The 12,632-nt window shown below is 43.3% G+C and overlaps 1 protein-coding gene across 5 annotated transcripts in view; it reads left to right on the top strand.

Annotated features, from left to right (window-relative positions):
• The window catches only part of myo9b (myosin IXb), a 41,085-nt gene that overhangs the window by 2,737 nt on the left and 25,716 nt on the right, over nucleotides 1–12,632 (top strand). For all 5 annotated transcript variants that reach the window (XM_054762350.1, XM_054762339.1, XM_054762360.1 and 2 more), the window contains exons 3-19: nucleotides 3,240–3,334; nucleotides 3,403–3,465; nucleotides 3,610–3,709; nucleotides 5,017–5,117; nucleotides 5,536–5,659; nucleotides 5,796–5,885; nucleotides 5,958–6,074; nucleotides 7,197–7,331; nucleotides 7,422–7,534; nucleotides 7,625–7,766; nucleotides 9,575–9,764; nucleotides 9,848–9,905; nucleotides 10,847–10,939; nucleotides 11,040–11,079; nucleotides 11,934–12,047; nucleotides 12,121–12,201; nucleotides 12,268–12,378. In XM_054762350.1, the coding sequence (XP_054618325.1) occupies nucleotides 3,240–3,334; nucleotides 3,403–3,465; nucleotides 3,610–3,709; nucleotides 5,017–5,117; nucleotides 5,536–5,659; nucleotides 5,796–5,885; nucleotides 5,958–6,074; nucleotides 7,197–7,331; nucleotides 7,422–7,534; nucleotides 7,625–7,766; nucleotides 9,575–9,764; nucleotides 9,848–9,905; nucleotides 10,847–10,939; nucleotides 11,040–11,079; nucleotides 11,934–12,047; nucleotides 12,121–12,201; nucleotides 12,268–12,378 (1,767 nt within the window). The remainder of the gene's footprint in view (nucleotides 1–3,239; nucleotides 3,335–3,402; nucleotides 3,466–3,609; nucleotides 3,710–5,016; nucleotides 5,118–5,535; nucleotides 5,660–5,795; nucleotides 5,886–5,957; nucleotides 6,075–7,196; nucleotides 7,332–7,421; nucleotides 7,535–7,624; nucleotides 7,767–9,574; nucleotides 9,765–9,847; nucleotides 9,906–10,846; nucleotides 10,940–11,039; nucleotides 11,080–11,933; nucleotides 12,048–12,120; nucleotides 12,202–12,267; nucleotides 12,379–12,632) is intronic.

A 12,632-nucleotide genomic window follows, 5' to 3' on the forward strand; every position in this document is an offset into this window, starting at 1 on the left:
GGAAACGCCAGATGTAACGGGACGCACACCTTCCAAAAAGTCCAACTTTTGTCTCGTCAGGCTGTGATCTGTTATGGATTGAAATTCTTTGTTAAAAAGTTCATGATTCTTTTTATTTTTTTAAGTTGATATCGCTCTGTGATCTATTATCTATTTCAATTGAAATGGAAGGCCTTTTTTGGGGGGTAAAAAGTTGATTCAGTAATGGTCACTTCCTGAGCGGCCATTGTTGTTGCTGTTGTGCCTTTTCATTGGGTAAAATGATCACAGCTAAGAGAGCCCCCTGTTGCTTTGGCGTGCACATACAGTATCGACCTGTAGGTACATACGTTATATGCATACAAACATACTGTACACCGTGTGGTAGAGTAGCCTTCAAACGAAGTAGCAGGAAATCCGTGTGTTGGCGGCAATGACGGCGGAAGATGAGAACTTGACAAACCCGACCGAGCCTGTTGTGACACGTGTTAGCGCCGAGACAACGCCCTGCTGCCGCGCATTCCCACTCCAGGTTAGCTCAGCTCTCCCAAAGCACAACACAATGCAGCGCCGTGCACAAGCCAAGTGAGCGGCGGGCTTGTGAGTCATCAGGACAAAGGGAATCCTCACAAAAATGAATTCCATTGAGCCACAAACACACAGCTCGGCACTATTGTCCAAATTAAGATCTGCCTGGTTGGTGCAGAACTTCCAGAATGGAACATTGGAGCTTTACTTTGAAGGCCAAAAGAATAATGCATTGGGCCAATGTGTGACGCACCATGATGAGTCAAGTCTTCAGTGGGAACCATGACTTGCCCTTACCTATTTATTTGGCTACGAAAACATATGTATCCTTGAATGAAACGGTCACATGATCTGCTGCTAGCTACCAGAAGCGGGCCAAAAGTTATCACTTAGGCTGCTTTCATATCAGAAAGCATTTGATCATCAGAAATATATATGGTTGGAAAGCTGCACGGACACCTGTTAGGTTTCATTTTCATTTCATCACACACAGTTTAGTTTGGAAATACAGAAAACGGAACCATTCATTTCTTACTTCCACTTAAAAACAAAACAAACACGCACACAAATTCCCAGAATCTTCAATGTAAGGTAGTTTCTCTTGTGACAATACAGACATGACTTTACTTCTTCCCAATGGCACAGATACACACGTGTTTGCCCCCTTCATGATTTCGTTGTTTTTTGCATGTTTGTCACAGTTACTGTAAATGTTGCAGATAATCTGACAAATTTAAATGTTAGTCAATGACAACACAACTCAACACAAAATGCGTTTTTTCAATGAAACGTTTTATTATTAAGGGAGAAAAAAAAATCCAAAGCTACATGGCCCTGTGTGGAAAAATGGATTGCCACGAGATTAATTGACATCTAAAAGGTTATAAAGCCATTTCTAAAGCTTTGGGACTCCAGCCAACCACAGTGAGGGCCATTATCCACAAATTTTCATGTTCATTCTGCTGAAGGAGAATGTCCGGCCATCTGTTGGTGACCTCAAGCTGAAAGCAACTTGGGTTGTGCAGCAGGACAATGATCCAAAACACACCAGCAAGTCCACCTCTGAATGGATGAAGACTTTGGAGTGGCCTAGTCCAAGTCCTGACCTGAATCCTATTGAGATGCTGCGGCATGACCTTCAAAAGGCGCTTCAATCTCCATTTACTGTATTTTTTAATATTAGGATTACATCACTTGAGTGTCGTCTTTCAGCCGAATCCTTGTCTCATTCGCCATAAACACCACATATTCCCTCTTCCTCCCCCTCCTTTTTTTTATTCCCGCCTATCCGTCTATGGATTCATGACAGAGAAGCTAATGAAACGTTCAGGAGACTGAGCAGTGTACCTTCCAGCGAGTTATGAGCGCACTATTCTGCGTGATGGCTGTGGCCTGTTAAGACACGACCCTCAGCAATGCTCGTGCTGGAATGAGGAACGACGGCGGGCCTCCTTTGGGGGAATGTCTCAACGGTTGGAAAAGGAAGCTGATCTGAAGTCAGCAGAGCAGAAGCTCGATCGTGTGCGTGTGTGTTCTTCCTGTGTGAGCTAAACATTAGGTTCTTACTGCAGGCGCCATAACATCTACTTACTTCCTGCATTTTCCTGCACAGTCGTGTGCTTATGTGATCTAGTGGTTCTCAACTGGTTTGGCTGCAGGACCCATCCTCACCCCGCAATGACTCAGACTTTTCATATAATGTTTGAGGGGGCTGCTTTCAATGCAACTTGAGTAGGGCCCTATGATTTCCGCGTTGATGGAATCGTGGAATTGTCCAGTGAAAACGAATTTACCGTTAAAAGGTAGAATCTGGCGGACATTGACATGTGAATGAAACGCTGCCATTGTGAGGAGAAGGAACATTGGTGTGGGCACGTGTTTCCCTTGGGCGTGCAATAAAAAAATACTTTTCGGATAGGACTAACAAACTTTCTTCAACGCAATAGTGATTTATTGACAGTCCCAAGTATAAAAATCAGCAGTTAGAGCAGCACTTCCCGTGCGAGATCCCCGCACCGTGACACAGCAGGCATTTGTATTTCATTAATGGACGTTTTATTCACTAACCCAAGAAGCACACACACTATGCTGGTAAAATAATTGTCAAATGTAAAAAACAAAAACGGAATTCTAAAAAATGAAAACAGGAAAAAAACGGAAATTGGAAAAAAATAAAACAGGATTTGGGGAAAATATAAAACAGATTTCACAGGGCCTACCTGAGCTGCAGCGCTGAGACGCTGTCTCGTTATGGCACGCTTTTCTCCAGCGGATATCTGCAGCTGTGTGTCAGACTGCTGGCACGATAAGTCTCACACTCCACATCCTTCCTCTCCCGTGCACTCAAACTTGACAGTCGCCCAGGAACGTGGCAACCTAGCAAGCCTAGCGCAGACAAGAATGTGAGGTGCATTCACAGACACTGCGTAATTATTTCTTTTTTTTCTCAAGCAAAGACCCGTTGAGAACCACTGATGTAATCACGTGGTCAGTTGTAGGTTGTGTCTTTTGTGTGACCGATCCCTACTGTAACCTGCATGTGTTCAGTTTTGTGTGCAGTGTTCATAGTCTCCATTGGACATTTGAAAGGCAACTGTTAACTCTGTTGCTAACCAAAACAGCAGCACCCATCGACAATGGTGTGTTTTTCCTAACCTTACTCTTCAGAGTGACACTGCTTGGCTTTTTTCTGTTGTTCTTGGCTGAAAAAAGTTGGCTTGTGTCTCAAACAGGCTTTTGGCAACGCAAAGACACAAGAGAACGACAACTCCAGTCGCTTTGGGAAATTTATCCAGCTCAACTACCTGGAGAGCGGCGTGATTCGAGGGTAAGTGGCTTTGGATGCTGACAGCAATCACGTTCTCAAGCGAAGTGCTAATGGTCGTGTCTCTCCAGGGCGGTTATCAAGACGTACCTACTTGAAACGTGCCGCCTGGTTGACAGAGATAAGCGGGAGAGGTAAGAGTGAAACCCAGCGCAGGTGTCATAAAACCTGTTGGCTCATCGGACGTTACAATAACCACACTTTGATGTCTTCTCAGTCAAGTGTTTTGTCAATAACAGTGGTGGCTAACCATGCACGGTGACCTCTGACCCCCGCAGGAACTACCACGTCTTCTACTATCTGCTGGTGGGAGCGTCCAAAGACGAGCAGGAGGAGTTCCATCTGTTGCCGCCTCAGGATTACCTCTACCTCAAGCAGGTACCCTCCGTTGCAGGGCAGGGAACTCAAACTAAATGCCGACTTTGTCCATCAATTAGCGTTCTTTGAATGTGGTTTAGTCCCACACACTAAGATACCTGTGTGACCGTGAGGGTAAATGTTGTAAGGTCAACAGAAGGGCATCTCCACACAACAGCAAGGCATCAAACGACCTTTTAAAACTCCCCTAACTTCTATTTCTTGTCTTATCAAATTGATCGTGTGGATTGATTACGTTATATAATTGAAGTGTAGTTTGTGCACACCTGGAGGTAAGAAGGACAGGAACAAATGAGGATTTGACCAACTGTACCTGTTGGTTTGTCCTAATGAAACATCATGACATGACTACTAGCACATCACTACTATCAGGAGAACCAGAGTATAGAGGGGGGGAGCCACCTGCTGTGGCCCAGCAAGGTGCACAGTATTTGGGCACACGCTCCGAGCAGCCGGTGTGATGTCTCTGGCAAACCTTTTGCACTTTCCCTTCCTCTTAAAATGAACGTCTGTTGGCAAGGGAGCTCAGGGAAAGTTATGGCAGGCCGTCAACGTCACAGGCAAGAGAAAAAAGGTTGCTGCACAACACAGCAGTAACCGAACCAATATTGTAATGGCAGTCAGGAGAAAACTGCTGCCAGTCAAACGTTTGGCAGTCAAAAGTTTGGAGACATTTCATCATGTTATTGAATGGGAAAGTGTCTCCAAAGTTTTGACTGGTAGTGTATAACCACTTTTTAAAAAGCTTTCATAATGATTTGGAGTGCATGAGAAAGTGGGGAAAAAACATAGCTCTCTTTGACCACGTTATCAAGTATATTGCACAACACAGCAGCAACAGAACCGATGTTGTTATAGCAGTAAGGAGAGCACTGGTATGAGTCAAATGTTTGGAGACACTTTCCTATTCAATAACATGAGGAAATGTCTCCAAACTGTACAAAAACATTTATCATACCGTAATATAGCATAACCTACACTACCCGTCAAAAGTTTGGAGACACTTTCCCATTCAATAACATGATGAAATGTCTCCAAACTTTTGATGGGTAGTGTAGGTTATGCTATATTACGGTATGATTAATGTTTTTGTACATTATGTTACATTATGCTTTGCTGCATTATATGACATAATGTTATGGTTATGGACAATTTGCTTCACGTTGTGTTTATTAACTCTGTTTTTGTCACACCTTCTTCCTGTTTACATTGTTGCCATTCAAAAGACCAAAGAGCAACCTCGTCTGTCTGGCACTTGTTACCTTGCGGAAAGAAACCAAACAGGGTCTCATCTCCTTGTTCTTCAGGAAGACCTCCACATGGATGATGAGGTGAAGCTGGGACAGGCGTACAAGAGGCTTCATCAAGCCATGGAGATGGTCGGCTTCCTGCCCTCCACCAAGAAACAGTATGTGTGACCAGCGACACACCGTGAAACTCCACTCAGCTCCTGCAGCTTCCCGCTATCAGGCTGATAAAAGCCAAACGTTGAAGGCGCACCAGGAAAGCTAGTCATCTTCAGAAAAACCTTAGTGCTCCCAGTGGGAGCAAAATACTGACTCATTTCACCCCATTCGGTTTCTGCCGTCTATCCTGCTGCGGGCGACATGTCCGAGCTCGTCCGGTCGAGCCGGAGAAAAATGTAGCATGTGTGCTGCAAAGTTAACCGCCCGCTGAGGTTGGTTATGATGCTGAGGGACCACATGAGGGCCACTTTATGTCCATCGCTTGTTAGGTTGAGCAAATGTTGCCACGGTTTGCGCTGACAAACATGAGCGTGAAGTTTACATGACATTGATTGAAAATGTGTGTGTGTTTGCGTGCAGCATATTTTCCACCCTCTCCGCCATCTTGCTCTTGGGCAATGTCAGCTTCACTCTGTCGGAGAACAGCGAGGCTCTGGAGGTTGGACCGGCGGACGTTTTGTCCACATTGTCGGACCTTCTCAAGGTATGTGGAAATGTAAATGCCAAAGATGCTCTGTTTGGACAGAGGTCTTAGCCTGATGCGCCTGAACTGCACCCGAAACCCTTTCCCGCCGGAAGAACACGACAAATACTGTAATATGGTGACTTTTTCATTCCAGGTGAAAAAGGAGCGGCTTATAAAGACTCTGACCGAGAGGAGAGCCTCCAGCGACAACGGCACAGTGTTTTCACAATACACACTACAGGAGGTACTGACTAAACCATTCCGTTTAATTTCACACGTGGAACTGGAGGTGTATGAATATTCCTTTTGCTTGGAGGCCACGTCTGCGCGGGACTCCATGGCAAAGTCTTTATACGGCGCTCTGTTTGACTGGATCGTCCTTCACATCAACCACGCTCTGCTCAACAGGCGTGACATGGAGGAGTCTGTTTGCGTAAGTCACAGGGTCAAGGCCCCACAAGTCAATATGTTTCATCCACATTGCAGATTGAAACTTGAAATTCACTGATGTGACCTTGGTACAGTACGTTCTTTTACGTCACGCTGTTTTTACGTATGTTACGTTATGTTGCATTACCTCATGTTATGTTAACTTACATTTTAGACCGTTCCGTTACTTGATAGCATACTCCTCCACGGCAGGGTATGTTACATTACGCTTTGTTACACGCTCTTGTTTTATGTTTTGGTTGGATGGTTAGCACTTAACATTATAGCATGTCACGTAATGTGATCAGATAGTTTTCTTACATTTACATTAAATGTTACATTATGGTATAGCATGTTATGTTACGGCGTGTTATGTTACATTTTGGCATGTTACATGATCTTACCTGGCGTTATGTTATGGTATGTTACATTATGACACTGCGTTGTGGCATGTAGTGTTATGGTATGTTACATTATGGCATAGCATGTTATGTTATGGCATGTTACATGATCTTGCCTGGCGTTATGTCATGGTATGTTACATTATTGCAGTACGCTGCGGCATGTAGTGTTATGATATGTTACATTATGGTATAGCATGTTATGTCACATTTTGGCATGTTACAGTAAATGATCATACCTGGCGTTATGGTATGTTACATTATTGCAGTACGTTGTGGCATGTAGTGTTATGATATGTTACATTATGGTATAGCATGTTATGTTGCATTTTGGCATGTTAAATGATCATACCTGGCGTTATGGTATGTTACTTTATTGCAGTACGTTGCGGCATGTAGTGTTATGATATGTTACATTATGGTATAGCATGTTATGTTGCATTTTGGCATGTTAAATGATCATACCTGGCGTTATGGTATGTTACATTATTGCAGTATGTTGTGGCATGTAGTGTTATGATATGTTACATTATGGTATAGCATGTTATGTTACATTTTGGCATGTTACATGATCTTACCTGGTGTTATGTTATGGTATGTTACATTACGACACTCCGTTGCGGCATGCAGTGTTATGGTATTACGTTAAGATATGTTAGCTCAGGTTAGGTTATGTTAAGTTAGGTTAGATCACAGCATGTCGCGTTACGTGCGTCTTTTTCCAGTGTTTGTCCATTGGAGTTCTTGATCTGTTTGGCCTGGAGAACCTGCAGACAAACGGATTCGAGCAGCTGTGCATCAACTACAGCAACGAGAAGCTTCACTGTTACATGAACCAGCAAATCTTCAAACTTCAGCAAGTAGGGAATGATCATGGCTGGCTGTGCCACGCGTGTGCAAAGTGCCTTTCTTACGTGATGAACATGTGATGGAACGTGGGCGTTTTGCAGGAAGATTACGTGTCAGAGGGCATCAGCTGTCACAGCTTTGACTACATCGACAACAGCAGCTGCGTTCAGCTGATCAGTGATGGTCTCTTCACCGTGTTGGATGAGGAGAGCAAGTAAGTAACAAGCACAAAACTGCGAAAAGAAAAAAAAAGTTTCACTGAAATACATTACATGTTTTCCTGACTGTGTGCATTTTGTGATAGACTCCCTCAATCGACTGACGGAGCGCTGTTGGACAAGTTGAAGTTGCAGCTCAAGGACAACTCGCTCTTTGCAGCCTCCACCGACTGCGAGTCATTGTTTGTCATTCAGCACTTTGCTGGCAGCGTTCAATATTGCATCAAGGTAAAGCTGTATTCCCACGTGGCAAAGGCATTGTAACTGAAGGACGTGTTTACCAAACGCCGTGTGGAAGCGCAGCAGCCTTTTTGTTGATAAGGCGCCTTGGAAAAACAGCATCATCTTTGTTAGCCAAGTCAATGATTGATGTAGTTCCCTCACTGGTGCTTCCACCAGATTAGTCAAGGCATTCCAGTCCAGTATATGAATTGCCTTAATCTGTAAGGAGGAAACATAATGACAACTATGGATTCATTGTAATATTTTCATGACTTTTTATGAGAATTTTCAATGGAAAGGGGCCCTGGCGTGATTTATTAGCTTTGCTTGAATATGTTATATATTGTTTGTAATTATGTTCTGCATTGTTCCATTTTTCAGAGCGAAGAGTAAATTCACAAAAATGATATTTATGTTTGATGTCGCCAGCCATGACAAGCTAGCTCTCGCTGTTCAGTCTCATTTCCGGAAGTGTCGCAATCACTCAGCTACACAAACATGGCGGTGTACGAGACAGAGGATGTTTACAGTGATTATAGCCAAAATTTGAGCCATGTGTCAGTCGTTTTTGAGGCGGCAGAAACATTTGGAGATGAAATAGAGAACTTTTAGAACATGGACTTAAGCCTTAAGACATGGAGATGAAGATTGGTCGCCTTCAAAACACAGAATAGTAAGTGCAAATGACTCTGGAGTTCCTTATCCGTCAGTTATTCTTTTAAATCGGCTTCTTAATGAGGGTAAAATGGTCGTTATACTACTTTATATTTTTTTCATATTTCATCGCCGTTGCAGCCGCTCTCCATACTAAACATGCATATGGCTGTGAAAAGATGTTTATATAACATAACATAATGCTTTACAGCCTTGTCGCTACCATGGAATAGTGTTTAGAAGACATTATGTAAACAAGACATGACTTACTCTGTTCTGTGCTAACTTTGACGTCGTTCTTCTTGTTTTTTAGTTTTTTTTTCACTGTGTACCGGCTGAATAATAATAATAACATCCTTTTTCAAAATGTGTTTATTTTAAACCAAATGCTTCTTGTAAAGGTGTTCCTTCATAGTAGCCATCAGTGAAATGATCACGGTAATGAACAGAACTCGAGGTGGGCATGTCCATCCGTCTCTTGTTCCATTGTTGTCTCTTTGGAAAAGAAAAAATGTGAACACCCAGCAGCAACACAACATTTTGGCCTGACTGCTATTTTGATGAAAAATATACTGGACCAAGTCCACCATCTACCTGGAGAAGAGTTTGTTTACTCTGCTTTTATCTGAGAGGCGTCACACCGATGATGTCGCTTCCGGAAACGAGACTGAACAGCGAGAGCTAGCTCGTCATGGCTGGCGCCGTCAAGTATAAATGTCATTTTTGAGAATTTACCATTTGCTTTCAAAACTGGAAGAATGTAGAACTTAATTCCAAACAATATATAACATATATCTACTGTAAGCAAAGTTGATGAATCATCATGAATCATAATCATTCCAGACTGAGGGCATACTAGCTAGCAAGATTGTTGCTGTGTGGGGGACATCACCACTCGCCAATTTCATTATCTGCCAAAAAATGATACTGATATGAACCAATATCTATGTTTTATGCTAATGTCAGCCGAGGGAACCTCACTCCGTTCACTTTTCACTGGTCTTGTTGTGGCGTATGCAGTAATATTACAACAAACTTGATTTTGTTCTTCTAATTGTAACCGTCCGCCCTGCAATTTCCACTGCAGCCCATTTAAAACAATCATTGCTCAGACTGCACAATAAAACGTTATACAAATGACCATTTGTCGTGTTCCGTAGGGTTTCCGACAGAAGAACATGGATCGCATGCAGCCGGCAGTCGCACGGCTTCTGCGGAGCAGCGAGCGGTCGTTCCTGCATCACCTGGTCGCGTCCGGTCCGGAGGCTTTGTTCCGGTGGGGCGTCCTCCGAGCCACCATCCGCATCCTGGCGGTATTCAAGGGCTTGGGACGCAAATACGCAGAGAAGAGTGGGTGTTTAGCTCCAGCCGCTACTTGTACCTGAAAGTGCAGAAGGAGGAGTTGTGAAATGTGTCTTGTGTTGTCACCTCAGTGGCCGCCCGACGCTCATCCCGCAAATCCCTGAAAGACATAAAACAGAGGCTTTCCAGGTACAGCTTTGCTCATTTGATAGCCGTAAACACATGTTTTTGGAGTGCAGAGCAGTGCATTAAAAAGCGTATGCGGGAAAGCTTTTCAGACACAGGAATCAGCCATGCGCACAAAGTGGGATTTATGTGAGCAAATTGCATAAAAGTGGTTTTGTACATCAGAATTATTTTCCTTGTGTATGTAGATGATGAGGTTTTATAAATGAGGGCCCAGGTTTTGTAAGAGTATCTCAAAATTTAATTGAAATTAGATTTGATGTTCATTTGAGCGGACCTTATCATTGGACAACTTTTGTGGTACATACAGTGTTATGAACCAGCGGCATACATTGTGGTGGTCTACAACCATTAATGTGTCATTTTTGTCTAAGGGGTTATCCATAGGGAAACGTAGGACGTTCCATAATTGAGCTAAATTATCGTCGATAATCAATAAAATCGTCAACATCTTAAATTAATGGTCATGAGAGGTGTAATTCACCTTTGAACCACTAGATGGTACTCAAGTACAGTGTGAGCCACATTAGTTTGACACAGAAGTCGGCAGACTTATGCGCGTGCTTTCTTTCTTCTTCTTCTATGGTTTGGTGTGTCACGTGGTTCCGCCCGCATGTCTGTTTACGGCGGCACACGTCGGTGTGCCTTTTACCCAGTGATCCGTTCCCATCTGGATGCAACTATTTGCTAATCCCAGGAACGTTCTCGCGTGGACAGGACCTAACTCTTCAGCTCGAGTCATTTTTGCCAATGTTATCAACGAATGAGACTTGAACAGGTATAAATGTAAGCATATTTGTTTTTTTGTGATGTACAACTACACTACTTGTGTAGCTAAATCATGTCAAGGTAACCAAAATGTTGGACACACCAACTCGCACGAGACTATGGGGTGTGTGCCTTATAAAGCGTGCAGTAAGCGTACTGTCTGTTGACGTCCACAGCAACAGCTGGACACTGGACTTCTCCTTCGATCGCTCTGACGAACATCCTCTTGACGTATTTGAGGACATCTTTGCCAATTTCGAAAAGAGGAAGTGAGTGAAGCATGAAAAGAGTTGACATTTTTCAGGAAATGGTGTTTGAATGTGTGTTCTCGTGATGGAGTCCCGTCATCATGTTTGGGGTTTTCTGCAGGAAAACGAGAGCCGGCCGACAGAAGCAAGTCATTCCAAAGGTAAAGTGTTGCACATTATTTTCTACCTTAATTACTGTTAATGCTACAGTCATAGCCGGGGCATTTAATTAGCGAAATAGTAAAGCGTACACTACCAGTCAAAAGTTTAGAGGCACTTCCCCATTCAATGACATGGTGAAATGTCTCCAAACTTTTGACTTTTAGCAGTTTTTGCCTGACTGCTATTACAACATTGGTTCTGTTGAGGTGTGTTGTGCAGTATGCTTTATAATGTGGTGAAAGAGTGTTTTTTTCCCCCCCCTTTCCCAAATCATTATAAAAGTAAAAAACAAAAATGGTTCTACACTACCAGGCAAAAGTTTGGAGACACTTTCCCATTCAATAACATGATGAAATGTCTACAAACTTTTGACTGGTGACAGTTTTCGTCTTACTGCTATTAGAACATTGGTTCTGTTGCTGCTGTGTTGTGCAAAAAGTGTCTCCAAACCTTTGACTGGTAGTGTATCACCACTTAATTTCTTTACTTTCGTAATGATTTGGAGTGCTTGAGAAAGTGGAAAGGAAAAGTAGCTGTCTTTGAGCACATGGTCATTTATTTTAAGTACATTGCACACCACAGCAGCAAGAGAACCAGTGTTGTTGTGCTGATGAATTCAGTATAAACAAAGGCACTCGCATGACTTTCTCGTAAGCAGCCGAGTAGCAACATTTTAAAGCGCATGCAGAGGTAGATAAACTCACTCGTGATACTTCACATGCAGCTACTGCCTCCTTGTGGGGTTACTAAAAACCACATCTGGAGGTTGCCTCCTGCCACATCTGTAAAACCCCATTGTTTTCTGTCCCCGCCGGTTATTGTGTGTTTATTGAATGTAGTTGTGTGTTTTCAGAATCTCATGGACTTGCGCTCCCTCAGACACGTCGTGGGTCTGGTCTCGAGCCACAAGTCCGCCTGCCGCCGTGTCCCACATGCGACGCCTGCCACAGTTTGCGCTCAGTTTCAGGTTGTCATTATTAGTACTGCCTGTTTTGCATAAAAGCGAGAAGAACATAAACGCTCACTCCTCCTCTTCACAGGCGTCACTCACAAAGCTGATGGACACTTTGGCACAAGCCGAGCCATTCTTTATTTTCTGCCTGCGCTCCAACGCTGAAAAGGTACTTGCACGTATTTGCCACTTCATGTTGCATCAATCTGAAAGTCCATTTTTAATTTTTTTCCAGAAAGAGTTGCACTTTGACGATGAGCTGGTGCGCCGGCAAATCCGCTACACTGGCATCCTGAAGATGGTTCTGGTCCAGAAGTCGGGTTACGCTGCCAAATACACCTTTAAGGTACAGGAGGTCATGTTCCGTAATGTAGTCCCTCGCCACTCAGATTTTTTTATTAATGTCTTATTTTCTCTCATTATGTCCACTATATTGGGTAATGGGAGTTTAAAGGCGACTATAGGGGTGTTATTTCATGTCTAGTGGGCTGAAATAGTGTTCAAAATGTATTTAAAAGGTCCTAAACAGGTTTACTATGCCTAATGTGTCTTATTTTCTCTTGTGTCTATTGTATTGGGTGATATGAGTGTAGAGGTGTC

The sequence above is a fragment of the Dunckerocampus dactyliophorus genome, chromosome 2, assembly GCF_027744805.1.
Source record: "Dunckerocampus dactyliophorus isolate RoL2022-P2 chromosome 2, RoL_Ddac_1.1, whole genome shotgun sequence".
In the NCBI taxonomy this organism is placed as follows: Eukaryota; Metazoa; Chordata; class Actinopteri; order Syngnathiformes; family Syngnathidae; genus Dunckerocampus; species Dunckerocampus dactyliophorus.